The sequence below is a fragment of the Sebastes fasciatus genome, chromosome 11, assembly GCF_043250625.1.
Source record: "Sebastes fasciatus isolate fSebFas1 chromosome 11, fSebFas1.pri, whole genome shotgun sequence".
NCBI classification, from domain to species: Eukaryota; Metazoa; Chordata; class Actinopteri; order Perciformes; family Sebastidae; genus Sebastes; species Sebastes fasciatus.
This window is the reverse complement of record NC_133805.1, coordinates 22,477,251-22,504,549: the sequence shown is the minus strand read 5'-3', so window position 1 is coordinate 22,504,549 and position 27,299 is coordinate 22,477,251. Positions and strand designations below refer to the sequence as shown.

Below are 27,299 nucleotides of genomic sequence, written 5' to 3'. Positions count from 1 at the left end.
AGGAATGCAGCCTACGACTGTGGGCCAGCAACAGACCCTCTCTACTGCTGCACACTGCAGACCCTCAATTCTCCCCCTCCTTATTCCCCCCAAACCGCCGCAGGCCAATCAGTCAACAGGACCCCAGGGGCCATTTTCAAAAACAATCACTCTCTCTAAGTAGTCAAGAGGTGCCAGGGCTAATTATAAACAAACTATTGATGTTCTAGCAAAGGATTGTGCTGGACTGTGCCAGCGCAGTAAATGTTTGTGCGTGCGTGCATGTGTGTGCGTTAGGGTCACAGGAAGGTTCTGCTTGACAGAGCGTTCAATTGGCCATTTAACAGACCTCACCCGAAGTGAACGCTCCACGAAGACAGCTACGGACTCTTAATGACAAGTGCTTGGGTTTCTCTCAAACGAATGGCGAGAAACTGTAAATTGGAAGAAAAATAATTGGCCATGTCCCGATCTTGATCCATTTTTGTCAGTGTTCAGTAAACTCAAAGCAAACGTTATGGATTTATATGCACTCGACACTAAGGGCATTGGGGAATGAGAGCACGGTTGTGTCATATAACACCAGGTTAATGAGAAAATAGTATATTTTTTAAAATTGAATAAAGTTTTTCAAATGCCAGGGACAACTATCCCTAAATATGCAAATATCCCAAATATTAATACTCAAATTGAAGCTTGAAAATATAAATAGAAGTATCCCATGTAACATGCTCACAATGATAATGCTAAGATGCTGATTTTTAGCAGGTAGCCTATTAAGTTTACCAAGTTCACCATCTTAGTTTAAGCATGTTAGCATGCTAACATTTGCTAATTAGCGCTGGCTAAACACAACGTAGCTGAGGTTGATGGGAATGTCAATAGTTTTGCAGATATTTGGCACAGACTGTATATAAGAAGTGGACGTAGTCACCGTGACGTCACCCATTGGTTTGTGGACTGCCGTTTGGAAGCTTCGAGTTCGGCATTTTGGCTGTTGCAATCTTGTTTTTTTGCAACCAGAAGTGACACAGGAGGGTGGAGCTGAGTACAACTGAATGTTGATTAAGACACTTTTAGGTGACCAAAATGTTAAGACTGTTAACTTTCACGAACTGAAAAACACAGTTAAAGTTCTAAGACGAAAACACAGACAACTTGGACAACGCCGTGGTAGCAACCTGTCGATCACAAGGTAGCCACACCTTTATGGTCTATTTGACTCTAAATGGGACCATAATTTACTAAATGAACATCATGCTGTGTTGAAGAAGACTTGAAACTAGCGATTGGGACCATGAACTCATCTTTTCAATGTTTACTGAGGTAACAAATCAAGTGAGAAGTAGGGTCATTTTCTGAAAGACTTCTATACAACCAGACCTCTTTTTGCAACCAGAGGAGTCGCCCCCTGCTGGCTATTAGAAAGAACGCAAGTTTAAGACACTTCAGCATAACATAATATGATACAAATGCAAATTTTTACACAATGGTGGCACTAGATGAAAAGTTAGGATCACCAAAGTTATCCCGAATGGGGAACAAGAATGTCCAGATTTCATAGCAACGTATCAAATAGTTTTGGAGACATTTCACTAAGAAACTCGTATATCATCCTCATGGTGGCAATAGAAGAAAAGTCAGGGGGTCAACAAAGTCATTAGGATTCATCCTCTGGGTACCATGAATGTTTATGCAAAATTTCATGGCAACCCATCCAATTAATAGTTGTTCAGATATTTGAGTCTGGAACAAAGTGGTGGACTGACCGACCTTGTCCTCCCTAGAACTATGCTGCTAAAAAGTTGTGTAAAGAATATAAAAATCACTGCTTTAAACCAAAAGCTCAGTCTCAGGTCATTAACTTCGGAGTGACACCCAGTGAATCTGGTTTCACCGCTGAGTGTTACCCACTTTAAAGTAATGTATTTAGGTCTAAATCATGCGATAAGGGTGCTGCTGGTCTGTGCTGTGTGACGGAGACAGAGAGCAGAGTGACAGACGCTCTGCAGAGCCAGAGAGTTCCATCCTCCTCCGGTTAAAACAACAGCCTTTTCCTAGGAGCTATCGCACTATGACACATGGTCTGATCCAAGAGAGCCGTATTTATTTTTGTACGGGCTACATTTCTTTCCTTTAAGTAATGAATTAAGAAAACACAGAGCCTGGCGCGGGGATGTGGAGATGTGTGGGAGAGAGCTGCATGTACTGTCTCACTGCAAACGGGAAGGGAATGGAGTTGGGGCGTGAGGCATGAAGGGATAGGAGCGATCCCCTCATCCTTTCATCCTCTCATCCTTTCATTTCTTGACCCTACAACCTTTCTCTCTGCTGAAGTTGTGTTTTCAGTCCTCTGTCTCTCACAGAAGCAGCCAAACTTCGAGGACTGGATGAAGTGAGACGGAGAGTAGTGGAGTTCAAGGGAGTTGGGGGGGATGTTCTTGAGAGCAGCACTTAATGGCAGAGAGAAGACAGCAACTGTGTGTCTCTACATGATACTAGTATATGAATCTGCACGGGCTTGTGTGTGTTTAGGATATCGGCTAAGGTTGGTAACGGGTCAGCCAAAGAGAGTCAGGAACAGCTCCCTCCCCTGCACACCTTCTGCAGAAGGGTTAAATAAATGTTAGTGATGTGATAACCAGCCTGTTTATTGAGGGGCCTCCAGCAGGACAGCTAGTAGGCCCGCTTGGGTTTCCTCTTTGATGATGTCATACCGCCAGTCCACCAAATCAGGCATCCATTTCTTTCTATCTGTGCTTATACAACCAACATTGCTTCAGAATTTGACAGAATTGTGCTAAATCAATGCGTGGCCCTCCAAAGGGACACAATCTAAGGGTTTTTACAAAGCATCAATGGTAATGGTAAAGTTAAAAACATTAATATTCTTAGGTGTCAGCTATTGCAACTGAGTACTGCAGAAACACATTGTGACAATCGCTGGAGTATGACTGTAATTCAACACTTGACTAATTCTGCATTCAAGGCCAGGATCCTCTTAATCTTGCCAAATAAGTCATAAGTCAGCACGCCGGTTTCCTCTGTGTTTAAATTTTCTTTCTCAGACTCTGAAGAATGACAGGAATTCAGCCACTCTAGGAACAATGTGAAACCAACACAAGTGTTAGCTGCGATATCTTTTGTCCGTGTTATGTTACTACGAGCTCTCTGGAATAATCAAAAGGCAGTAATAAAAAAACAAACAAACAAAAACAAAACCCCACCACTTTACTCCAAAATGCAGATTTAGTGACAACTCTGAGTTTGCTATCATAGAGTTAGTCAACAGAGTTCAGGTTAAGGGTTTGGGTGATACGCTGTATTTAGGAAGTGGACGTAGTCACGGTGACCTGCTGTTTTGAAGTCTAGAATTCAATGTTTTGACCGTCGCCATCTTGGTTTTATGCAACCATAAGTGACACGAAAGGGTGGAGCTAAGTACAACCGAATGCTGAATAAAACATTTTTAATGCGACCAAAATGTTACAATTAACTTTCATGAACTGAAAACACACTGTGAAAGGGTTAATGTTGTAAGACGAAAATGTGAACAACTCCCCAGCCGTGGTAGCGACCTGTCAGTCAAAGGTAATGCATACCCTGTTTTATCGTCTATTTGACTCTAAATGGGTCCATAATTTACTAAATGAACATCATGCTGTATTGAAGAAGACTTGAAACGAGCGATTGAGACCATTAACTCATGTTTACAATGTTTACTGAGGTAATAAATCAAGTGAGAAGTAGGCTCATTTTCTCATACTTCTTTTTGCAACCAGAGGAGTCGCCCCCTGCTGGCTGTTAGAGAGAATGCAAGTTTAAGGCACTTCAGCATTGGCTTCACTTTTCAGACCCAGAGGTTGCCGCCTGGTTTGGGGTTTGTTTAACCTGCTTTCTGGAAGCAGGATCTGATAGTATTTGTCAGTTAGTCGATAAGTTAGCATGTAACATGCACTCACCACCACCATCACTGTAGAGAGCTGAAAGCAGTTCTACACTGCAGCTCTGTAAGGTCACAAAACAGGAGCCTTAAACAATAACAAAAATGTGTGCTGAATTTAGAATATCTGCTTGACCTCGAATATGTGAAAGCCAGGTCATGTTCCATTGTGAATAAATCACCTGAGCATGAATATGATACATTGCCACAGACGGTTGAAATTACATGTTTGAGTAATGTAACTTTTATTGGTCCCCATCCAAATAACTTTTGATGGTTATGTTAGGTTCTTTTTTTTCATATTTTCTGTGGCCTCACTGGACTCTGGAGATGTTTTTCAGTTGAATGTTTCTACAATGATGCTGATGAGTACAATGCTATGCTAAGTTACGTATGTAACCATAACAGAGCCAAATCTGTGACCGTCCACGTTGAAAAAGAAGGGAAAATAATATTGTAATCATATTTTATAGACAAGAACATAGTAGCATGTTGATATATATAAATGAAATTAATAATTAAAATCAAATGATTCACTCATTTCATACAAGTAGAGTTCAATTATATGGTTCTGAAGAGACACCTGGTAAGTTGTTTGGATTCAGCCAACACTTGATAATGTGGAGAAGGAGGCCACATTCAATACATTTTATATTATAACACTAAAAAAATACATGTTAATAGTGCTGTAAACTGTCAATTATGCACATTTGATCAACTTCCATTATGGTGTTGTATTTTACAGACTTTTATTCAAAATGTAAAATTATAAGGAGTTTACTTGTATGTGTGTACTATGAGTGTCGCTATATATCGGTATTGATGATAACTGTGATATTTAAAAGTGAAATATTGATATCATGTTAATATTACACATGTGATAATATCTTGTAAATAACCCAGAGCCTCTTAAATCATTATACAGTTATGGTTACAGACTCTCTCTCCACCTCCCTACTCTCGTATTTTGAGTGTAATTAAATTGCCAAAAAGAGACAAAACGCACAATAAACAAAGTTAAACATGAATTTCACTGATAGCATTATTATTTTTTTCTCAAATTTTCTATAGATATCGCGATAATATCGTTATCGTGAAATCTTTAGGCCACGATAATCTTGTAGTGAAAATCTGATATTGTCATAGCACTATAGTGTGTACTGGTACATCATTTATTAGGGCACAACACCATAATAATGTTAAAAGAACAGTGTGTAGGATTTAGCAGCATCTAGCGGTGAGGTTGCAGATTGAAACTTCTCCTGTGTGCCAAGCGCGAAAACACGAATGGCCCTTTCTAGAGCCAGTTGTTGTAGTGTAAGTTATTTGGAGAATCGCAGAGACAGAGTTAGTTTACTTGTTAACTTAACTTAACTTGTTCCCCGGCAGCTGAGTGGAGTGACGGGGGTTAACTCGGGAGCGAGTAACGCCAAGCGGGAAAAGTTAAAACAGTGGTTTGTCCGTTTTGGGCTACTGTAGAAACATGGCGGCCGGCTCCGTGAAGAGAGGACCCGTTCCTTATGTAGATATAAACGGCTCATTGTAAAGTAACGAAAACACAACAACTCTTATTTTCAGGTGATTATACACTAAAGAAAACATACTTATTAATATTATATTCCAATTCTGCCAATAGATCCCCCTAAATGTTACACACTGGTCCTTTAAGAGAAAAACTTTAAAATGAAATGCACCTTCTCTGTCACTCACCCTCATTTTGTACACACATCAGCATCACAGAGATGCCTTTATCCCAAATAAATACAGATAAAATCAAATACTCATATACTAATATACTTCTCATAATATATAAACTGTATATATACAATACTCTTTGATGGTACACACTCACAGTAGATTCATCTACAACCTCACTGATCTAATACCACAGCAGAGAACAATGAATGGTATTCACCCGATGTGGCTAACAAAATAATTTGTCCCCTCCCACTGTGCTTTGTTATTAAATTAGGCCAAACTCCAGATTTTTCAAAAGAAATTCCCCCTTTTAAAATGCTCCAGCCCTATTCTTTTGCGTCCACGTACGTCTTCACTTTCTCCTCCTTTTTCCTGTTTCGCAGTGAAAAACACACTGAGGGTGAGGCCTGTGGGTGAGTTTCAGTTCAAAGTTGAAAAGGGCGCCACTGAAAAACACTGGCAGGTGTTCAACAAGTGTGGTGCATTTATGATAACACAAGTTGACTTGGTGCTCTTGAACACTGGCTGTAGATTTAGTGTAACTGAAAGAAAGAAAGAAGAAAAAAAAGGCGGAGGGCGATATGAAGTGTGTCTGCTGTCAAGGTCAGTTTGTAAGTTTCTGTTCAGGTTCCTTTACTCGGCTAACGTGACAATAACAAAGCCATACGGTGCAGCAAACAGCACAATATCTGTGCGAGGACTGTGAATTGTGCAGTGTAAGTGAAAGCTTGACCTCATAACTGCTTAGTGTTAATACGGCAGGAATTCACTGGAATTTTGTTTTCATAAATGAGGACAGGAAAGGGTAACAGTGGAGGCATAAATCAGGGATTTTTTTTCTCTTTCCTCAGAATAAGTGACCGCATGAGTGTAATAATAAACATCTCAGGCAGAGATTGATGTTGGATGGGCCTGACTAAGGGCACGTAGTTAGTAATCCATGCCCACGTTGGGCACCAACTCTCCTCACTATTCCCACATTATTCGGGGGCGAAGCAGGAAGAAATGACAGACATAATTTCCCTGTGATCAAACATCGTTGGTCCGTACATTAACACGACCGATGTAATCTGTGCTGGGCACAGAATAATTGAACGTGCTGGAATTGGGAACTATTTTGAGGTATTTCCTCTCTTTAGAGCAGCGGGGCAGATTGGCTTAATTAAGGAGGGAAAAACAGGAAGTTTTAAAGTCATGTCTATAATTAATTGGTCGCCTCAGCCAAAGGGTCTGCCTGGTCAGGGGAGCATGAGGAAGCAGCTCTGTTGTTGTGCTCAGTCACAGAGTTCACATAAGACTTCATACAGTCTATACTACTGGGGATGTTTTTAAAAGGAAAACTACAGTTTATTATAACTCTGGATTTATTTCTGTAGGTCCGGCCATCAGTTATAAGTGTTTGCGGATATCTTGGAATGCAGCAACATTGTTAAAGTAGGTCCAAAGGGGCAACGAACACGAGCAGTCAGACGATCATGGTGAAAACAAGCTGGAGCAAATGTGAAGGCAATAGTTAGCTAGTTTTCAGTAACCTTTCTAGCTCGTCTACTTGTACTGTAATAAGTTTCAATCTCGAAGATCTCTGTTTCCTTCTGTTTGGCGGCACCAATGGTGATAAGCAGTAATTGCAGGTGTGTTTTGGGATCTCATTTCCCAGAGATCGGTGCTTGTGATTTTTCCCAGGAATGTCGCCAGCCCAGTTCATAATACTGCAAATGCAAGGGGCTTTCATCAGTGGGCCATAGGCGCAGTCATCATTGTGTTACCTCAGTCAGCGATAGATGGTGACTTAAAGGACCAGTGTGTAACATTTCTGGGGATCGATTAGCAGAAATGGAATATAATATTCAGAACTATGTTTTCATTAGTGTAAAATCACCTGAAACTAATAAGTGTTGTGTTTACGTTAGCTTAGAATGAGCGGTATATATCTACATAGGGAGCGGGTCCTCTTCACGGAGTCCGCCATGTTGCTCTGCCATGTTTCTACAGTAGCCCAGAACGGACAAACCAAACACTGGCTCTAGAGAGAGCCTTTCACGTTTTTACGTTACCTGAAGGCCGCCGTCGTTCACTGACACGCTTACGGTAACATAAGCCGCAGAGTGCAAAACCGTGGTACCGCCAGCCACCATCTGGCTTCCGTTGCTCCTAAAGTAGTGTTATTATGGTAAGGATGTCTTCTGAGCGAGGCAAACAGGGTTACCACGGTTTTGCACTCGGCGGGTCACGTTAGCACAGACTTGGAAAGGGAGGAGTGAGCGGAGGGGTACTCAGCTGGTTGCAATCTGCAACCACACCACTAGATGCCGCCAAATCCTACACACTGTACCTTTAACAGACATTTACTGAAATGAAAATCTTCGAGATTATTACTTTAATCAGTGTAGAAACACAGAACTCTCTTTTGAAAATCAACCTGCCGCGATTGACCAAACAATAACTTATCACTGTGATCCCAATGTAATCAATACAATAATGTTCAAATGTAAAAACATAGAGAATGACTAAAGGTTGGTAGTTGGCCAACTAACAGGCTACCCATTAGGAATACTCAAGCAAACTTCTGGTTCATCAAATTTTGAAGACTTTTCTGTACAGTTATTTTCACTTAATTTTCCCTCAAGTTCTTTAATGTGTCTGTTGGCTGGCAAAAGACTTCCACCCACTCTATTCAAAATACTGTATTAAAAAAAACACCAGATAATATATAGGAAACAGCTCAGTGCTATTGTCGTAGAAAGACAAAAAAACATCAACGTTTAAAACATCAATTTCAACTGAAATATATTTGTTATAGCAAAAGACACATTAAACAAACCCAGATCTATAACATAACCCTGTATTAATATAGGTTGCACAGTAGTAATCATGCTAGCAGCAGTATAGCGCGGCTAAATGACATTCGCCATGCAGTTTGTAGCGGGCAGAGTCTCCTGTAAGCCGCGGTGGATGTTTGCAAAGGACAATTTGGGTCATGGCTAGAAGGTAACTCTTGCAAAACTCTTTGGGCTGAAATTTTGCCTTTGTCTTTTCTCCAAATAAAGTTGACTAGCTTGGGAGTTTGTTTACAACCTGTATCTGACCGCTCAAGCTTGTAGCCCCGGTGTTGCCCTCATTCTTTTTTTAGCAATGTCACCACGTTTCAAGATCTCATCACTTTGGTGAGTATGTTATCATAAGAGACGGCTGAAGCTACGAAACCCAAGTTGTGATAGTTTTCCTGTAAGATGTTGGCTTTGTATATTCACTTCAAAATGAATATGAAATATTTTTTATATTTTGGTAATTTGTAAAAAGTAAAACACATAGTTTAACTAATCTGACTACAATGGCTGGTGAGATTTTAATGAGCAGCTATATCTTCTGTGTAGGAGCCTGCCATCCGTCAGCCTGTTATTTATTTTAGATGCTCATTTGGTTATCAGGAGCGTTCGTCAGAGAGACACCCAATCAGCAGGCAGGAGAGGAGCCTCGCTGGGCTCCTCTGTCAAACTGCTGCCGCATCCTACAATTCATCCCTCGTCTTCACTGTGTGGCTGCGCTGCTATCTTGAGCTGTAGATGAAAATGTATTACATTTCAAGACTTCAGTGAGCCAAATGGTGTTTACACAAGCATACCTCGTTCAAAAGTCCTAAAGTCTGAGATGTTGTGTTGCATTCTGGGTAGGAGGGGGGCTGGTAAAGTCCCATCAAACTTAACATAGCCCTCGGTTGACCCATATGACTAAAGCTATGACTCCATGCAGCAGATTCTCTAGAAGCCTGGAGACTCTTAGCTAAACGACTGATACCATTCAGGAAGGCACTGTTTCCCTCCCCCCACCCTCCCCTCCACCCATCCATCCATCCATCCATCCAAGTCAAACACAGACACACAAACACAAACATACAACATCATGGAACGTGGAAAAAAATCCCCCGTCTCTCGCCTCATTGTTTTATCTGTTTCACACCAGACCTGAACAATACAGATACTGGCAATGACAAACTGAAACAAAGATTTATGCCAACTATTTCCACAAAATGTAATCAATAGTGTATATTTCTCATCTAAAAAACTGAACTTTGTCCTCTCACAATCATGATTGACTTCTGATCATACATCACCAGGAGAGAATTTGCTCTCGCCGTCGACGTAATGATTAGCATATTGCTTGTTGACATATGCTTAATTGATTAAAACAGGCCTGCTGTGATTTCACTGTGTTTTGTTTTCAAAGGCCGGGGTTCTGACAGAAATACTCCGGGAAGTATTGCATTTGGCGGTGAGCTCGGGTTCCCATACACGAGAGCGCTGAACTTAATTCAAAACGCCTTGGACGCAAGGCTGACTGTTGGGCTAGTAGGAGAGGAGAGATAGCTGTAACCTTGCATTGAACTCCCAAGAATCTCAGCGTTCTCTTTGGATCGCAGCAGCAGAAAATACGAGTTACATGATTTAGTGGCTGAGTATCAAAGCTCAGACTTCTTTAGGGAGAGGGCTTTGTAATGAAATAACTTTCAGTTAGAGTCAGAGCTCTTACCTGACAAAACTGACATCACATTTTCTAAAAATATTCTACCAAAAGTTTAGATTTATTGACAATGCATGGAAAGTCACCATTCAACTAGGTGGCAGCAAGGGAGTTTCAATAGGAGGCCTAAACGCAGGCCATAATAAAGGAGGAATGGAGTAAATTGTACAGTTAATACATAAATCAAAAACAATAAATGATCAGGTAAATTAAATAAACAACGTGGGACTAGAAAGTTAGGCGTATAGAGGATATTGTCACAAAATATGTAGGCAAATTATTTTAATGTAAGGTTCAATATGTGGTGGTTGGATCACTCTTATTGAGAAGAAACAGCCAGATGGAGATGGATAACTTTCATAAAGGTAGAGTCGGTAACCAGCGAGAGTACACTAGATTAGAAAAATGATCCAACCGAAAAAGCGAGCCCAGTGTTGTCAACTCTTTTCCAATGAAAGTAGCAAGCAGCGCTAGCTCCAAAGGTCCTTAAATCCAGCCAGAAAGTCGTCAAGTCGGCAACACTGACAGTCCATCACTTCAGGACTCCCTCCAAAGCCACTCCCCCAAAATGATCATAATGAACATAAACAACGAACATGGCTGTTGTTGGTAGCGATGTTACGTGCTGTGCCAAGGCTTCAGAGCGTGTGTATACATTTGGAGAGGGTTATTTAACCTCCTTTCTGACAAGTTAGCATGACATGATTGGTACCAATGGATTCTTTAGGTCTTCTAGTTTCATGTCCTCTAGCTTTCAGACTACTGCCTCCTAAATACAGTAATGTTGGTCGGGATCCCACGGGTCTCAGAGGGTTAATCCTTTGAGCTAAAAGATATATGTCATCGTTCTACAGTTCCACTATTACAATCATGCTTTTAAACATATTTTTTTTAAAAAGGGAGCCTACCAAATCAAACACCGAACAATAATGGTCTCTCTCAGGTGTAAAGCCCAGGTGAGCTTCCCGCCCCTTTTTATGAACTCTGCTTCTTGCCTGGGACTCTCCTGGGTCCTAGTGCTTGTTAATTACCCTTCAACACTCCTATCGTTGACTCCATCATGAAACCAAAAATGGTCCTAAATAAGATAAATACATTTTATTAATACTCGTGAAATTTTGTCAAGAATTTATTACCACAGTGCTTCCACACTGTCCTCATTCAAACGCAAACTCTCTACAACTCTCCTTTACAATGACCTCCTGTTTGTGTTCTCCTGAGAGCCAGCTTGGCTCACCATTCATAGCCGAAAGTTCCCAGCAGTCTCTGCACCTTTAGGAGAAACAACAGATTGAACAAACACAAAATGCGAGCAGCTTTTTTACTGGCAGGCCAGGCATTTAATCGCAACGTCGTTTTATTTATCTTGAATGTTTGCACATCAGAGTAGAGCTTTATTTACTGTGCGTCCAGTACAACATGCTAAAATAGTCAGGTTCCCAATATACTGTACATGTATGTGTTATTTCTCGGCAGCATCTAGTCATCATTGTTTGATGAGGGATGGAGGACATATGGGCTACAGAGTTTCCATCAATCAAAGGACAAATATAAAAAAAAAAACTGAAGCAAACTGTCACTTGCCTCCAATAAAAGTAAAACCCAAGGCCAAACATTCAACCACCTCCTCACCTTGCCATCACTGTGGGATTGTTTTGTTGGTGATTGGGTGCAGTGAGGTCTTTGTCATGGAAAAAAATAATTCTAATCATCAGTCTTTCTTATAAGATCCCAACCACATGTACAATCATAAGGCCCCATGTTATATTTAAGGCTGTATTTTCCTTCATGTAGATTGACATTTAGGAAGGCAACAGGTGCTGTTGGAGTGGGAGATACAGAGAAAATACACTATATGTAATTTTGTATGGCAAAATGTCATACGTTATTGTATAGATAGTAGAAACTCTGTTTATGACGGTATGTCTGCTAATTCAGTAAATTAAATAGCTGAAAAATCAAGTTTCTACATCCAAAAAAATATAGAAATCCAACATCCCTATAGGAAAACTGTAGAGATGTGTCAATGAGATACACCGCATTACTATTGGTGCCAATACTGACCTTATTAAGCGGCTCACGTATCGACCATTGCATGACAGATCCACATTAAATACAGTTCCTTTGTCAATGTCATTATGAAATTCATTGTTTCCACTATAAGGTACATTATTCAGTCAAGGTGGCTCTCGACTCAGTTTTAAGCAACAACAGCAGTCCCTGGTCTCATGTTAAATGTGCAGAATACAGGATTGGGAGTGTTTCCACGGCTCTCAACATGGCGACGGCTGCTTGCAGCTAACGCAAGCCCCCAGGAAGAGTGCCAGTTGTTGATGCCAATTGTCAATTGTAGTATTGAAACTAGAAAATCTAAGGAATCCATTGGTACCAACCATGTCGTACTAGCTTGTCGTGAAGGAGGCTAAATAACGCTCCAAATTTGCGCTAAATTTTGGCAAGGAAAAACTGTTATGGCCATTTTCAAATATAGAGTGTTTGTTCCCAGGTAACTGGTGTAGCTTTTGATACTCTATTAGGTTAAAGTATTGTAGGTTGCCAAGGAGCTTTTCCTTTTTCATCAGAACAAATTCCTTTTGTCTTTTCCTCCACTTTGAGCCTTCAATCACATCTCCCATTAGGCCCTACTGTTTGTTCCGATTATAACTTCCTGGCATTTCTTACAACTCATACAATCACGTAATAACACGTCACTTTCCTTCAATAGAAGTGTCATTCGTTCCAACACCCAGCCTTCCCTGAACACACTCCCACTGTTTCTGTAATAAGTAACACACACGACATAGTATTATTTAGCTCTGAACCTTCCCCTTGTGTGTGTGCGTGTAACAAACTTCCTGTGAGTAAGTGGCTGCGAGATATATTTATGATGGGGTGGAGGAGGTGCCTTTATTCTTTCCTGTAGTGTTTGCTATAACTGAGAAGGCAAAAATGCTGTGTGGACATAGCTTTGAGAGCACAGTTTGGCTTTCTATGAATGTGACAAGGCGAATAAATCACAGAATCCAGAAATGGTTTATATGCACAAACTCACTTTCCATTAGAGATCTTTTTGATGGTACTCCCAATCTGAAAAGACTCCACGAGCAGGACGGCTATCATGTTTTCTAAGTGTTGTTTCTCCCAGAGTGTGCCCCCATGTCTGTCGAGGAAACCCAAAAGGGCTGAGTCAGAGATCCCATCTCTTCCGGAGGCAGGGCCAGCAGTGCTCCCCTTTGAAAGGCAACATGGAAAGATCAACGGGCATCTCCTGAGGGAGCCACTGGGACCATACTGGGCTGCTGCTGCCCCACGGCCAAACAGCCCTGGGGCCTGTAGTCTGCTGCTGCTGGGTTAGTCTTTGCTGTTTACTTTGGGAGGACTTTCAACCCTGAGCAGCCATCAAGATCTCTGCATTCTCCCTCTTTGTCTGTTTCTGTCTGCATCACTTATTATTCCCACTCTCTCCCCAGATCTGCAACCCTCATTCACAATTACATCCCATCACTTTACAGATAATAACTGTAAGCTCGCCGTTTGCATCACTCTATGTGAATGTGGTGGTTGATGTGACCCTCAGCTCATGCGAACATCCATCCACAGGGAGGATTTCTGTGCTGTTGTGTTTATATTTCCTCCCTCGCAGCACCATGGATACCAGTCAGACAGTGCCAAGGTAGGACCACCTCATAAATTCACAAACCTATAAATATTTGCTCGTGTTTTGAGTTCAGCACTAGTTTGCATTTACATATCTGAAGGTGGTTTTGTAATTTATCTGCACGGAGGCTCAAGGACTTAACGCCTGGTGGTCTCGGTACACGAATTGTGTTATATATATATATTTATATATAATACCCAGCAGCGAGTGAACACATGCCAAACGTTTCCATTTACAGCTGAACTCGACACCAGTAACACTAACACTGAAAAAATGCAACATTATGATGGATGGCTAAAACAAATGGCTGCATCATTCTAATGAAATGTCAAAAAAAAGTTTGACCTTTTTTGCAAATGAAAGAAAAACAATCACAATGTTCACCTCCAAACTGTGGATGTGGCTGTTGTGTTGTGCAGCACATTCCTCCACGCTCAATAAACTCAGTTAAATCAATATGTCAAAGAGCAGACAGATAACGCTAAGCCCAGACATAAATCTTAAGCATCTCTAAAAATCTTTTCATGTGGTATTACTCACAGGCCATATTCGCCTAAGTACAGTAAACATTGTGACAGGTACTTTGAGCTGCTGGTTCAAGAGGACACAGGAAAGTGGATTGTGCTTTGAGCCTTCAGGGGCCGGTAGAGAAAAGAGAAACTCTTAAGTAAAAAAGCTGTCAGGAACAATAAAGGTTTGCTTTAATGAAACATAAGCAGAATGTGGAGGCAAAAAGCTGGAAATCAAATTTTTTTTGGTTTGCAATTTAATTTTTTTTTTTTCCCAGGTCTTTATTTTTCCTCCCAATCATGAAAACATCCGAGAAAACAAAGCCAGTTTTTGTTCCTCCAGGGAGAAACAGGAGTTAAAACATGGCTATGATTGCCTCACACAAAAGTATGCCTGAGTAATATTAATATTATGCAAGAACACAGTTCTTTCCACAGCTTCGAAAATACTGATTATTTTTTTCTTTAAAACACAAACTAACTGTAAATTCATTTGCATCACCAGAACAATTTATTGGACTGAAATTTAAATAAAATAATTTGTTATAAAAAAAATAAAACAACAAAAACAGCAAAAAAAAAAGAATGCTAAAATAAACATGATATTTTTTTAAAAAAATAAATAAATCCAGAGAATGAATGACATTGCCCTTTTTGGATGTTGTGAGGAAGAAAAAAAGATAAGCAATAACCCTCTTTACGCCAAGTTTCACATGTAACTCATCAGATTGCCTTCATGATTGTGTTGTGGCCTGAATGCCTTTTTGAGCCTCCACCCACACTCTGCTGGAGGACAAACAGGGTGGAAAAACAAACATAATCTCTTTAATTTTGATTTTTGCATGCCACCCATGCAGCTGTGGATCCAAAATATATACCACAATGAGAAATATCACATTGTAATATAACACCCTTGCTTCCTTTATTCCCTTTTTCCACTATCGTCCACTTTAACACCTCATTGTGTGAAACTACTGGGCCGTTACACTCCCTTTAATCCTCACAGTCAAAGTCATCAAAGTAACATGAATTTGTTCAGAGGTGACCTCACTCTCCGCTTTTGGTCTAATTTTGGTATAAAATGACGCAATCGTACATGCTTGCATTGTGAAAGGTACACAGTTTACAGTGAGTCAGGTAGTGCATGCAGCCAACAGTCTTCTTTTGCAGTTTATGTCTTGTAACATAAAGGTCAGAAGGCCTCACAGCTATTCTGGGTGTGCTTTGTTCAAACAAGCCATCCAACTGCTTTACATGTCAAAGAGTTTTTGAGAATAGTACCTTAACGCTCCCCCAACAGCTGACAACATTTCAGTATCAAAAATTGGTCTGAAAGAGTTGATTATTTGCATTATTTTTTCAGTAAATAATTAAACAAAACCACTAGATGACATTTATACCCTGTTTAAACCAAACTAGTTTCAGTCAGATACAGTAAGAGCTTTCAGTGGAAAACATGTGCAGATTCAACACTATACTCTTCTACAAGAAAACAAAATTAGAAAAGAAGACATCAGAAATGGTTTAACTTCTACTCTATATTGATATCTTTATTAACAATCATAGCCATGTTTTCAACAATGGAAGATTTATAAATATTTTTTTTTCTTTTTGATTCATAAAAGTCGTCTTGGCACTTGTGGCATGATTCCAGTTTGTGGAAAGAAAACAAAAACAAAAATCTAAATGTCCTTAAAGAATATAGAGCTTTATGAAGCAGTGGTATCCAATCAACAGCTTGAGGAAATCCGTTATGTACATGATGGCTTTTTTTTTTTTTTGTTAGATCTGGTTCTGTGCCACGGTGGATGGGAGAGAGTGCATGGCCGGGTCCAGAAATCATCCACAGCAGGCCACCTGATTGATCATCTGGGCCTGGAGATTCCCTTTGTGTTTTCTTTAAGGCAACAATATCCCTCTTACACCAATCTGGAAACAGCTATTCCACGCTCGGTTCAGGCTCGCAGTGTGACTGAAGGTCGCCTTCTTCTCACCCTGTCTGACTCTTCTTGCATCAGCTGCGAGGAAGGAACCAAACATCGCCCCCCAAATACTTCCACACTACATCCAGACAAGAGGGGCCAGGGACTGCTGTCCTCCCAAAGATTTAGATGTTCAGGCTAAGGCCATGGGGCACCAGGGTTCCCCCCTCACTGCAGCTACATCTGATGGCTGGGACAGACCCACGCTGGTGTACAGGCTGTCCTGTCCCGGGTACTTCACCGCCGAGCCAGAGCCGGTTCCCTCCCCTGAGCTGGACAGCACGGACGAACTGACCTACAAAGCAAATATGCATCATTATTATTAGCCCTAATTGCATTTTCAAAGCAGACATTTCTTGTATAGAATAAGATGTCTCTATTTGGAATGTGATTCATGTTTGGCTTTTTGACTGAGATGCCAAAAAAAAGCACCAGATCCTGACTGAGCAATGTGGGGGCTCATCTCACTCTCATATTATTTATAGTGACACATAATGTGAGCATCAGCATGTGATCTTTTTTTTTTGTGCAAAAAAGCACCTGCTGTAAATGCTTTTAATGCTTTCAACGTGTTCATTACAAAGATATTCAACCCTGAGGATCCAACAAGGACAAAGTTTGACATTTAAAATTACTGTGAGAATGGTATTTTCAGGTTTTATTAAAAACAAACTTCAATTATAATAGGAAACATGTACATACTCGCCTTTATGTAGGCTATTTATCAAATTATTTTTCTTATTAGAAAAGTTTGAATAGCGTTTACTAATTTCATAATGTTTGTATATCTCATTTTTGTTGCATTGTTTTCCTTTTTTTTGTTATTGACTCAATATCACTGTAAATGATGGTCACCCACACTGATGTCTCCAGTATGAATAAATGTTGAATTAATAATATAGCTGATGCTTTGAATTCAAATGCAGCAGAATAATTATAATATACGTATATATTATAATTAATATATTATATATATATTAATAATATAGCTGATGCTTTGAATTCAAATGCAGTAGAATATATATATTTTATTTTTATTTTTTTAGATAGAAACTTACCCCTGACACCTGTCCAGAGGGAGAGCTGGTTTTCGAGCAGTCTTCTGAATTAGATGAAGATGTAGATGTGGGAGTCATAGAGACAGAGTTGTTATTTCCTAAAAAACAATTTAAAAAAATAATATTTGGTTAAATTATATACAAATAAAATTAAAGCAACAATTTGATGATAATTCTCCACAAGAGTGTCTCACCAGAGGATCCCTTTGCTTTATTCAAGGTCTTGGGTTTTCTTTTTCTTGTCTGGATTCCCTCTTTCTTCATGGCGAGAGGACGAGGAACCTGTACATTGCATCATTTTTTTGGAGCCCAGTTATTATTTTGTGATTTGCAAATGCGTTGATTTTGTCTAAGTGGAAAAATGACACGTTTGAAAGAGAAATGAAATGAAATGAAATCTCGACTCACCCCATGCAGTTTAGTGTAGAGACCACAAGCGTTACACACCGGCTCTCCCTCCGCGTTCCTGCGCCACAAAGTGGTCGTGCTGGTCTGACAGTTCGCGCAGGACAGGCCGATTCTTCTGGAGGTTGACTGGTGACCAAAACAAAACAACAAGTTCTTGAGTTTCTGTAGAAATTGCGTTGTGAATGCTGGATGCTGTAGAGCTGACGCTACGCTGTAATGCTGCCTTAAATGTTGTGAGAAGAAGGTGAAGAAGTCGGAATAGTTGGAAAAGTGGGAATGGGTTTAATTTGTATGAATATCATTGAAAAGTTGAATAATACCAATAGTGTATAAAAGATGTGGAATATGTGAAGGTTTTTGAATAGCTGACACTAAACTGCATTGCTGTCTTTAATCTGTATGAAGAAGGATACAGAATCAAAAGATTATCAATCAGTAAATAAAAGTTGTAATAACATGAAAAGCAGCTGAAGCCTTATAAATAGTTAGTTCTGAGTTCCCTGTTAAGAAAGTTACCTCCTTGGGCTTTTATTTTGAAAAAATAGGTGAATCCCTAGATTTCCTGTTCTAAGATGTGGAACATTTTACAGTTTGAATGGAGTTTCTATAAGTGAAAGTATTAATGAGCAGTGAGGAGTTGAAAATGCTTGAAAATGTTTAAATTCTGAACATTTCTTCCATTCATTTCAATGGAGAATGTTTGATGAATGAGAAAAGTAATAGCCATCGATTCCTAATTGAGCTGCACGTTTTGATGTTTGAATGGAGTTTCTATTTTGAAAAATGTGGAACGAGTAGCGATGCAAAAAAATGGTATGATGAAAAATAAAAATAAACTCAGTAGAATAACATATGTTGTGAATGCTTCCAGCATTCACACCAATAAATAATAGAATATCATTTTTGAGCGTGGGTGGGATACTTTGAGTCAGGGTGAGGATTGGAGTTAAACAAAATTAATAAATAAATAATGTCGTTAAAGGTCTATATATATATATATATATATATATATATATATATATATATATATATATATATATATATATATATATATATATATATATATATATATATATATATATGAATGCGCGTGTGGATATAGACATATGTATACTGTATGTATATATATCTATATATGAGGTTGGTTGCATGTATATGAATATGAACTTATCTCTTGACACTGCACTATTACAACGGGTAGTACTCTTTTTATATATATATATATATACATATATATATATATATATGTTGTTGCTGCTGTCTGTATGTCCCTTTACAAGTATGTGTATGTATTCCTTTAACCTTAAATTAAAAAAAAAAGGAAAAGAAAAAAACATTAAAAAGAAAATCAATTAATGATTATAATCAATATATAACTGGGACATATCAGAGAGGAAGGTGATATTAATAATAGATCTGTCAAGACTTGGGAGTCTTTGAGAAAATGTTTTTAAAGTGAAAGACACTCATTTAATTACAATTCAGCCATTCACGCCCTATTTCCTAAGAATAATACGAGCCCTATTAGGATCTCCATTTACTTACCGCTTTCCACAGGATGTTTATTCTCAAGGAGCCATCAGATTCCTAGTAAAAACTGTGCGTAATGCGCGTAATGGCACTAGGAAAAGATTTGCCCTTATTGTCATATTAAATCATTCAACAGAAGCACTGAATAGGGTGACAGATGAAGTGTTACTTTAACAAATCACTCCATGTAATGGGTGGTTTTTAATCCAATTAAATCAGTGTCTTCAATTCCGTTAAAATTAATTATGGGACATGTACTAATAAACCTCTAATATTATTTGGTAACGTGCTAAATGTCATCAATTTGCACAAATGTAGTCCTACTTTTCTGCCCATTTTACATGATCAGTCACAGATATAATGAAAAAACTAAATTATTAGAAGTTTGATATATCGCATAAAAACCTCACTTTTAACAGTCTCTTCTGCACTATATTCACTTCTTTTTAATAGTCGTGTATCACAGCTGTTACTCTGCACTATATTCACTTTTAACAGTTTTCTTCATCTCCTTGTGTTTTTATATCTGGTATATTTTTTTTTACTTTGCACTACTAACTTTTTTTACTAACATGTTTTGCATTATGGAACTGTGATGCTGGAAACTTGAATTTCCCTCAGGATCAATAAAGTTACTATCTATCTATCTATCTATCTATCTATCTTTTCTGCGTCAGACACTATGGATATCATCGCAGCCATTAGGCAGCAGGACATTGAGCTGTTAAGTGCTGCTTACCGTCCGTTTCTGTGGTTTAATTAATGGCCGGCTGAGTCCGTTCATCTTGCTGTAGAGGCCGCAGGCGTTGCAGAGAAAGTGTCCGGTGCCGTCGCGCCTCCAGAGCGGCGTGGAGATGGAGCCGCAGTTCACACACTCTCTGCCTTCACCCATGTCGTCCAGAATATCTGTAACTGGAAAAAATAAATAAATACTGGAATCAGCATATAACGCACGCATTTGAATAAACATGGAAATATGACAACAGGTTGTAATTTCATAAGGAAACTCATAAGGTTTCTCAGATATATAATATGCGAGTTGACAATAATCAATCAGATCCACTGATTATAAACCTGACACTCTTTCAATATATTTAAACTTTTTTTTGTTTACTTTTTAATATTATGTGTACACATATTTTGGTGAAATTTTAAATATAAGAATAAAATTGTTGTGGTACTTTATAAAAAACATAGTTTTGGGTGTTTTGAGCTCCACATGGAGATCAGCTTCTGTTACAAAAGTGTACTGGAGTTTCAAAAACACACTTCATGCCTTCTTCATTAAAGGATCATCATCATTAACCCAGACAGTTATTCCATCACTATTTGGCTTTTATTGCTATAATCCTATTTATATGGTTCTTATTGTAACTTGTCCCTTCAACTGCCCCTATGCCTTTAATATGTTTCCTTTGACTTAACTAATTAATTGGTTGTCTGTTGTATGTATGTATGTATGTATGGACTGGGAATGCTACAAATGAATTGCTCCCTTGGGGATAAATAAAGTTGTCTGAACTGAACAGAACTGAACTGAACTATGCCCATTGCATTTTGTTTCTCAGATATTGATATGCGAGGTGACACAAATTAAATCAGATCCACTGATTATAAACCTGACACTCTGTCAATACATTTATACTTTTTTGTTACTTTTTAATATTCTATATTTACACATATTTTGGGGAAATTTTAAATATAAGAATAATATTTTTGAGCTCAGGCCTCCACATGGAGATGAGCTTCTGTTACAAAATACGCACTGGAGTTTCAGTGCTTTGCGTAAAGACACTTCATGCCTTCTTCATTAAAGGATCATCATCATTATTATCCCAGACAGTTATTCCATCACTATTTGTCTTTTATTGCTATAATCCTATTTATATGGTTCTTATTGTAACTTGTCCCTCCAACTGCCCCCATGCCTTTAATATGTTTCCTTTGACTTAACTAATTAATTGGTTGTCTGTTGTATGTATGGATGTATGTATGGACTGGGAATGCTACAAATGAATTGCATTTTATTGTTATTATATTATTATTTTTATATATATATTCGTATTATTTATTATTATATTAAATTTTATTATTATTATATTATATTATTTTATTACTATTTTTTTATTTGAGTAAATAAAGTTGTCTGAACTGAACCAAACTGAACTGAAATAAGCCCATTGCATTTGTTTCTCAGATATTGATATGCGATATATTTGTTACTTTTTAATATTCTATATTTACACATATTTAGGTGAAATTTTAAATATAAGAATAATGTTTTTGTGCTTAGGCCTCCACATGGAGATCAGCTTCTGTTACAAAATACGCACTGGAGTTTCGGTGCTTTGCGTAAAGACACTTCATCCCTGATTAAAGGATCATCATCATTAACCCAGACAGTTATTCCATCACTATTCCCTTTGCATTTTTCTTCTCTTCTTACCTCCGTTTGGCCCTCTAACAAAGGGCGCCCCTCTGCTCTGCAAGGTGTGCAGCATGGTGTTGTCGAAATGTCCCCCTGTCGTCCACGGCGAGGGCAGCTGTGTGAGCTGCGGTGCAACGTAAGGAGAGTAGGGGCTCGAGTAGGTCGCGCTGAGAGGCCGAGAGAGGCCGTACTGGTCCCGGGTGTTAGAGTAGCTGGTAGTGGGCGTCCCGGTGTTCATGGGCGGACTGGGAGGATAGTGGAACCGACTGGAGGTGTGCGGACTCCCGGTGCCGTACGACGGGCTCTCCGGAGCCGCCTGCGACCACACCGAGTGGCTCGGCTGAGAAGAGCTGCTGGCCTGCAGGTAGGACAGGCTGGGGATCATGGGGCCCACCCGGGAGCTGGGCACGTACACCGGGGAGTTTGGGTTGGAGTGCATGTTATAACCACCAGAGGAGGAATCATATCCAGTCTGGCTCTGCGCTGCAGCTATAGCCAGCGTCTGGTACATGTCGGATGGGTCCACCAGCAGACTCGCCTTACAGTGGACCAGTTTACCTCCTCCCTGGTCTAAATCCGTAAACAGCGGGATGTCCTCCACGTTGCTAAGGGTGTTGTTATGGTGACCGAAGTGAACGTAGGAGTGTAGTGTTGATCTGCTGCTGTTGTCGGAGCGGCGGTGGTGGTGGTGTCCCAGAGAGTCGAGGTCGATGATCGGAGGTGTCCTCAGCTCGTCCGAGGTGGGACCGTCCCTCCTGCTGCTGTCTCCACCTCCACCACCAGACAGGTAGGAGGTCTGCTGCTCAGCCGGGGACCCTGGGCTGCTGGTGACTTCTCGCTTGACCATGGACCAGCTGTTTTCGGCCAGGTCCATCCAGGAGCACTTTCCATACACCGTTGGGGTTAACAACAAAAATCAGCCAGGGAGTAGTAGTCTACCCTATAAGGAAACAAATAAAAAAGAGTTGGGTTAGGATTGTATAAAGAAAAAGAAGAAAAGAAGCTTTTAAGCATGAGTTTTTTAAATGTGGTCCAAAAAAACATCTGGATTACTATACATTTCTGGAGAAATCTACCTAATCTGATGCGCTCGGCTCGTTTTCATCTTTTAAAAGAGAAGCAGCTTACATTTCCACAATATGAATCTGACTATATGCATGTCCACTGTGTCATCTCTTACTCCAATAAAAACGCATCCAATCCGCCATACTCCACATCAGGCGCTCTTAAAGAAGTGCACTGGATCTGTCCATGTCCAAATCTCTATCCCCCCACACGCACACACAATCAGAAGAAAAGCTTTTACGCATGAGTTTTTTTAAATGTGACCCCAAAAAAACATCTGGATTAAAAAAGATCGCTATAAATTTCTGGAGAAATCTACCTCTGATACGCTCGGCTCGTTTTCATCTTTTAAAAGAGCAGCAGTTTACATTTCCACAATATGAATCTGACTATGCATGTCCACTGTGTCATCTCTTAACTACAATAAAAAAAGAGTTGGAACTGTTGGGATTGTATAGGAAATCAGAAGAAAAAGAAGCTTTTACGCATGTGGAGTTTTTTAAATTGTGGCCCAAAAAACATCTGGATTAAAAAAGATCGCCATAAATTTCTGGAGATCTACCTCTGATACGCTCGGCTCGTTTTCATCCTTTAAAAGAGCAGCAGCTTACATTTCCACAATATGAATCTGACTATATGTATGTCCACTGAAATTGATTGTATAGGAAATCAGAAGAAAAGTGATCCGTTTCATTCCGAAAAAGTCAGCTTTTTCTCTAAACCAACATGGCTCAGTTCAAAATTTTGTTTCACAACAAAACTCCTCATCTCTCCTCTGACATCAGATGATTTTGCTGCCACTTTACACTTCATAGTGTTCAAACACAGAGAAAGAGAGACTGAAGTCTCATCTGTCACTGGATTTAAATTAATACCTCTGACTGCAGTAAAATGCAGAAAAATTAAAATAGTGCCCAGGTCCTAACATCTGTCATTAAAGGAATGTATAAAAATAAGACGCGTCTTCTGATTAATCTAAAAAATCAGGCTTTTACAGAGAAATTTGTAGCTTTTACGCATGTGGAGTTTTTTTAAATGTGGCCTCAAAAAAACATCTGGATTAAAAAAGCGATACAACTTTACTGTCAGTTTGCACTGCAATTCATTTTGTAACCATAGGCAGTTCAGTTTGAGAAAAAGTACACATACAATAGACATACTGTTACCATAGACAGACAGTTTGTGGAGTTTTTTAAATGTGGCCCTAAAAAACATCTGGATTAAAAAAGATCGCTAAATTTCTGGAGAAATCTACCTAATCTGATGCGCTCGGATCGTTTTCATCTTTTAAAAGAGCAGCAGCTTACATTTCCACAATATGAATATGACTATATGCGTGTCCACTGTGTCATCTCTTAACTCCAATAAAAACGCATCCAATCCGCACAGTGACTTCCATACTCCACATCAGGCGCTCTTAAAGACGCACTGGATCCGTCCATGTCCAAATCTCTGTCCTCCCACACAAAAGCACACACACATACACATATACAGATAGGAAACAAAACGCAATATGTCTTCACAGCAAAAGAGATAACCGTTTGATAAGACCCAAAAAGAGATAAGGGCTGAGAGAGGCAGGCTATAGAGCGATACAACACAATACCCCCGAAATGAGGATTTTAGGTTCCAGCTGCGCCAGATGTTTAGAGAGAGAAGACAGTAAAGAAAAAGAGAGAAGAGGAAGAGACATTATAGCCGCTTTCCAGCACATACCTTGCTATTTGTGTGCCATAGGTTTGCACGCAAAGTTCCTTAATAGTTGAGCCGCTGCTGCTTCTCTCCTGTGAAGTAATGGGAATCGTTGGTGCGGTCTGACTGACGAGGTTTATGAGAGGAGGCGCTTGTGTTGTGTTGGTCGGTGGCTGCAGGAGGCGGACCAATCATGAGGAGTCAGACTGAGTGAGTGAGCTGCTGGAACACGATGGGGGTGCCAGCCTATAAACTCCTCCAATCAATCACACCCAGAGAGAGAAAGAGAGAAAGAAAGAGAGAAAAGAGACGTTGATCATGTCTGAAACTTAAAAAAGAATAATTTGCAAAATGCAATCAGAGAGTTTTCAATAATTATACTTTTGGATAGATATGGAACTCCACCCTTCTCATGTCTTTTACTTTTAAATTGTATCAAATGTAATTCCTATAATCAATAACTAATACCAGTCTAAAGTTTAACCCCTATATATTAATATTTTTCCCCCAGTATTGTTATGCTGCTGTTTTTGCTCTACAACGTTGGTTTGGATTGTATTTTATTCAAAACTTTACGCTGATTAAAATGGTGGAATGTAACTTTTTTACTCAAGTACTGTATTTAAGTAAAAGTTTGGAGGTACTTTATTAGAGTGCTTAAATTTTAGAGAGACCTATTGTACTATTTACTGCACTATATTCATATGACAGCTTAGTTTCCCGATTATGATATTTACATAAAAAAATATATGATCTGTTAATAAAATAAAACAAATTATTACACAATTAAACTACCCAACAGTATGCAATTTAGTAAAAGTAGCTCCAACTTTTCCTCCCCATTAATGCACCATTAACAATAATAATCAAACAATATAACATATTTAACAATATATCACAGGGTTTGTCTGCATAAGATATATTATAATATCATAATATCCCTGTAATTTGACTTAAAACGTATTTTGAAAGCAAGGATAGAGTATTTTTACACTGTTCTTTTGCTACTTTTACTTTGGTAAAATATCTGAATACTTCCACCATTGGCTGATTATTGCATCAATATTAAAATGTTATTGACTTTGATTGATTCACAAAATTCACAATTACCACCAACTTTATATAGTGCTACATGTGTCATTGAGTAGAGTCGATTATTAATCAACTAATACAATATATTCTCTCAAGAGGTAATGTGACAAATTAAATGTTGACTTATTTGCGCATTTTTAATTCCCAGTCTGATCTGTATATTCCAGGTAAAAGTCTTGATTCAGGCTAAATGTCCTCCTCTTTGTTTATTCTCCTCGTGTTCACTGCGGTGATCAATAAATCTCCTCCTAATTAGTTTATTTAAGTCAGACGCTTTCATTGAGGATGAAACGCGACGAGCTGTGGCAGCTTTGAACCGCGATGATTCGCTCAGCCTGAATATACATAGTAGAGTAGTTCATATACATTATACATGGCGCTGAGTGAAGTGATCACAAGTAGAGAGAGGTGTCAATTGAATCATTCACTCACTCACATGCAGCAGCTCGTCCTCGTGCGTGTTCACCATCACAGAGGTTAACAAACAGACAACAGTTCATCACACTCACAACCATCCAGCTGCTGTTGGGTCTGTTTACAGGCTGTCTGGATAGAAGAGAGCTGAGAGCTCAGCACTAAAGAGCTGCACACAGATCTGAGCACTACACCATTTAAATACTACCAATACTAGTACCGATACTAGTACTAACACTACTAACTGGAGGCTGCACAGAGACCTGAGTACTCCAACATTTAATTACTACTAATACTAATCATAATACTAAAACTAATACTAGTACTAATACTGAACTGAAGGCTGCAGAGAGACCTAAGTACTCCAACATTTAATTACTACTGATACTAATACTAGTACTAGTACTAATACTAATACTGAACTGAAGGCTGCAGAGAGCCCTGAGTACTCCATCATTTAATTACTACTAATACTAATACTGATACTAATACTAATACTAGTACTAGTACTAATACTTATACTGAACTGAAGGCTGCAGAGAGACTTGAGTACTACATCATTTAATTACTACTAATACTAATACTAGTACTAATACTTATACTGAACTGAAGGCTGCAGAGAGACCTGAGTATTCCATCATTTAATTACTATTAATACTAATACTAGTACTAATACTTATACTGAACTGAAGGCTGCAGAGAGACTTGAGTACTACATCATTTAATTACTACTAATACTAATACTAGTACTAATACTTATACTGAACTGAAGGCTGCAGAGAGACCTGAGTACTACATCATTTAATTACTACTAATACTAATACTAGTACTAATACTTATACTGAACTGAAGGCTGCAGAGAGACCTGAGTATTCCATCATTTAATTACTATTAATACTGATACTGATACTAATACTAATACTAGTATAATACTAATACTGAACTGAAGGCTGCAGAGAGACCTAAGTACTCCATCATTTAATTATTACTACTAATAATACTAGTATTAATACTAATACTAGTATAATACTAATACTGAACTGAAGGCTGCAGAGAGAACTAAGTACTCCAACATTTAATTACTAATAATAATAATACTAGTACTAATACTAATACTGAACTGAAGGCTACATGGAGACCTCCAACATTTACTTTTAATAATATATTAATATTATTAGCCCACCACTATTACTGCTACTAACACTAGAGTCTGTACTGCAAACTGTGGACAACTATACTCACAGATGAATTGCTAAATTACCACTAATATATTGCTATTATATATAACTATATTACTAATATTTCTACTATTACTACTACTACTA

General features: G+C 38.9%; 1 protein-coding gene across 3 annotated transcripts; it reads right to left on the bottom strand.

Annotated features, from left to right (window-relative positions):
* Window positions 1–14,475: 14,475 nt before the first annotated feature.
* On the bottom strand, window positions 14,476–24,633 carry gata6 (GATA binding protein 6). 3 transcript variants are annotated; one of them, XM_074651598.1, is made up of 7 exons: window positions 24,493–24,633; window positions 21,730–22,651; window positions 20,023–20,195; window positions 17,754–17,879; window positions 17,540–17,627; window positions 17,346–17,443; window positions 14,476–16,582 (listed from the first exon to the last, which is right to left on the bottom strand). In XM_074651598.1, exons 2-7 carry the CDS (start codon window positions 22,583–22,585, stop codon window positions 16,421–16,423), a joined length of 1,503 nt encoding a protein of 500 aa, XP_074507699.1. In that variant the 5' UTR covers window positions 22,586–22,651; window positions 24,493–24,633; the 3' UTR covers window positions 14,476–16,420. The 3 variants fall into 3 exon arrangements, with proteins under 3 accessions (XP_074507699.1, XP_074507700.1, XP_074507701.1); XM_074651599.1 differs by lacking the exon at window positions 24,493–24,633 and adding an exon at window positions 24,084–24,265; XM_074651600.1 differs by lacking the exon at window positions 24,493–24,633 and adding an exon at window positions 23,339–23,410.
* Between the last annotated feature and the right edge of the window lie 2,666 nt (window positions 24,634–27,299).